Source organism: Camelina sativa, chromosome 14, assembly GCF_030686135.1.
Source record: "Camelina sativa cultivar CO46 ecotype springtype chromosome 14, ASM3068613v1".
Taxonomy (NCBI): domain Eukaryota; kingdom Viridiplantae; phylum Streptophyta; class Magnoliopsida; order Brassicales; family Brassicaceae; genus Camelina; species Camelina sativa.
The window spans coordinates 20,014,624-20,018,167 of record NC_141893.1 but is presented as its reverse complement, the minus strand read 5'-3'; the positions used below and the strand labels follow the sequence as shown (position 1 = coordinate 20,018,167).

Below are 3,544 nucleotides of genomic sequence, written 5' to 3'. Positions count from 1 at the left end.
CGGGATGAATTTGGAGTGTTTAGACAACACTTGAACCCGTTTTATCCCAAAACAGACTTAAACAAAGAAAAAAGGCTAAAACCGCGAGAAAACATTGATTCGAAGCAGTACACAGCTATGTTACTCTTTCTAGGGTCAAAATATGTAACAATCCAATGCATTTGACTAATTATACGAGTTCGGGTTGAATTTGGAGTGTTTGGACACCGCTTTTACCCATTTTGTCCCGAAACAGGCTAAAACCGATAAAACATCGATTCGAAGCAGTAAACAGCTTTGTTACTGTTTCTAGCGTCAGAGTGTGTGATAATTTAATACATTTGACTAATTGTAAGATTTCACGATCAATTTAGAGTGTTTAGATAACACTTAAACCCGTTTTATCCCAAAATAGGATTAAACCAAGAAAACAGGCTAAAACCGAGAGAAAACATTGATTCGAAGCAGTAAACAGCTATGTTACTCTTTCTAGGGTCAAAATATGTAACAATCCAATGCGTTTGACTAATTATAACAGTTCGCGTTGAATTTGGAGTGTTTAGCCACCACTTTTACCCATTTTGTCCCGAAACAGGCTAAAACCGAGAAAACATCGATTCGAAGCAGTAAACAGCTTTGTTACTGTTTTTAGGATCAGAATATGTGACAATCCAATGCATTTGACTAATTGTAAGAGTTCGGGATGAATTTGGAGTGTTTAGACAACACTTAAACCCGTTTTATCCCAAAACAGGCTTAAACCGAGAAAACAGGCTAAAACCGAGAGAAAACATTGATTCGAAGCAGTAAACAGCTATGTAACTATTTCTAGGGTCAAAATATGTAACAATCCAATGCGTTTGTGTGGAAACGCATCATCGTCCATACGTCCGTACGTCCGTACAACCAAACCATATGGGCCGTCCGTACAGGTAGAGGCCTCGCAATGCTGGCCCATGAAGAACAACAGCTCCCAACGGTCACAAAGCTTCTGGATCCTTCTCATTGTTCCGTTGGCGAGTTGGTGCAAGTGGGAGAGCAAACAAAGATCACATGTGACATCTAGGTCATGTCGCTTTCACCTTGTGTATGTGTGTATAGCATCTTAGGTAGGATATTCTCTTTGTGTATGTCTATATTTAGATTGTAACCATGATCTAAATCAAGTAAGAAGTTAATCTCTTCTTCTACACTTCTCTCTCTCTATTCGATTTACACTCCTTACGTTTCTAAACTCTCAATACATTCGATTGATCTCATTTGGCTAGCTAAACCGTTACTTGTAACTCAAATTACCCTTTTACTCTTCTATTCTTACATGGTATCAGAGCCTTGTTGCTCCTAGTCTTCAACCTCTCACCCACTAACCACTTCCGCTCGTCTTACTCTCTTCATTTCTGTTTCAAACGCAAGAAGCGATCCCTTTTAACCGTTGGATAACACTATAGACCAGCGGACAAAACACCATGGAAGGCACCAAGACCTTGATTGTTCCAGTTACTCTCAAGGGAGAGAACTACTTGTTGTGGGCAAGGACCACAAAGACGGCACTATGCGGCCGAGGGCTTTGGACCCATATCATAACGAGTGAGGCTCCAAAGGGAGAGCCTACCATCGACGGCAAAGAAGCGGTCACAAGCGGTGAAGACAAATGGTTTCAAGAAGACCAAAGTGTTCTGGCCATCATTCAAAACTCTCTTGATGCTCCAATACTTGAAGCCTACTCATACTGCGAGACGGCCAAGGATCTGTGGGACACATTACAAAATGTGTTCGGCAACACCACCAATTTAAACCGAGTATTTGAGATCAAGAGGGCCATTAACAACCTAAGCCAAGAAGACATGGAGTTCACCAAACACTTTGGGAAGTTTAGGTCTCTTTGGGCTGAACTTGAGATGCTTAGGCCGGCCACACTTGATCTGGCCATACTAAACGAGAGGCGAGAGCAGGACAAGGTGTTTGGTCTACTTCTCACACTAAATCCTTCTTACAATGATCTCATCAAACATATCTTGAGGTCAGATAAGCTGCTTAGCCTAGATGAGGTGTGTAGCCAAATTCAAAAGGAGCATGGCTCCATGGGGCTGTTTGGTAACAAAGGAGAGCTTGTAACCGCTAACAAGGCTGACATAGCGGCTGCGAACAAGAGCTACTATCGGCATGATGACAAGAATCCTCCAGTGTGTGACCACTGCAAGAAACCTGGTCACTTCAAGAGCCGGTGTTGGATACTACATCCACATCTTAAGGTTAATCGACCAGTAAACAACCGCGGAGGACCTAGAGCACATCAAGCTACCATAGAGCCTACTATCACCGAATCAAATCAGCGTATCATCAAAGGAAATGGCACAGCCCTAGCAGCTACCACGGACCTGGTGAGGAAGTCAGACCTGGACGCCCTCATCAAAGCCCTCAAGGAAGCTTCCGGTAACTCTTTTCATGCTTTAAAACAAACTAAACCGCTTATAGTAGATTCAGGTGCTTCTCATCACATGATTAGTGATTCAAACTTGATTAGTGATATTAAACCTGCCCTAGGAAATGTGATTATCGCTAATGGTGAAAAAATACCGGTTAAAGGAATTGGTAACCTAAAACTATTTGACAAAACAACTAAAGCGTTTTACATGCCAAGCTTCACCTCTAACTTATTATCGGTTAAAAGAGCTACCACTGATTTGAATTGTTATGCCATATTTGGTCCTAACGATGTGCATTTTCAGGATATTGAGACTAGTAAAGTACTTGGCCAAGGCTCCTCTAGAGATGACTTATATGTGCTTGAAGACTTGAATTTACCTACTTCTACTGCTTCTTGTTTTAGTTCAATTTCTATTAAAGCAAACAATGTTATTTGGCATGCTAGACTAGGACATCCCCACTCTCGAGCTTTAGAGTTAATATTTCCAAGTATTTCTTTCAAGAATGATGAATGTGAGGCATGTATCCTTGGTAAACATTGCAAATCTGTTTTTCCTAAATCATTGACTATTTATGATAATTGTTTTGATCTTGTCCATTCTGATGTTTGGACATCTCCTTGCCTATCTAGAGAAAATCAGAAATACTTTGTTACTTTTATTGATGAAAAGTCTAAATATACTTGGCTAACCTTGCTCCCATCTAAAGATAGAGTCCTAGAAGCATTTATCAATTTTCAAAATTATGTGACTAACCACTATAATGCCAAGATTAAGATTTTAAGGTCAGATAATGGTGGGGAATATACAAGCCATGCTTTCAAACAACATCTCACCAACCATGGCATAATTCACCAAACAAGTTGCCCTTACACCCCACAACAAAATGGTGTAGCTGAGAGGAAGAATAGACATCTCATGGAAGTAGCAAGATCCATGATGTTTCACACCAATGTACCCAAGCGTTTTTGGGGAGATGCTGTTCTTGCCGCCTGTTACCTAATCAATCGGATTCCCACAAAGATCCTACATGATGTCTCACCATTTGAGGTATTAAACAACGAAAAACCCACCTTTAATCACTTACGTGTGTTTGGGTGTACTTGTTTTGTTTTAAAACCAGGTGAATTACGAGACAA

At 40.7% G+C, this 3,544-nt stretch overlaps 1 protein-coding gene across 1 annotated transcript; it reads left to right on the top strand.

The window, feature by feature from the left end:
- Nucleotides 1–1,877: 1,877 nt before the first annotated feature.
- Nucleotides 1,878–2,914, top strand: LOC147928448 (uncharacterized). The gene is made up of 2 exons (XM_087486147.1): nt 1,878–2,762; nt 2,852–2,914. The coding sequence occupies exons 1-2, from the start codon at nt 1,878–1,880 to the stop codon at nt 2,912–2,914; spliced, it is 948 nt and encodes a 315-aa protein (XP_087342273.1).
- The last annotated feature ends 630 nt before the right edge of the window (nt 2,915–3,544 follow it).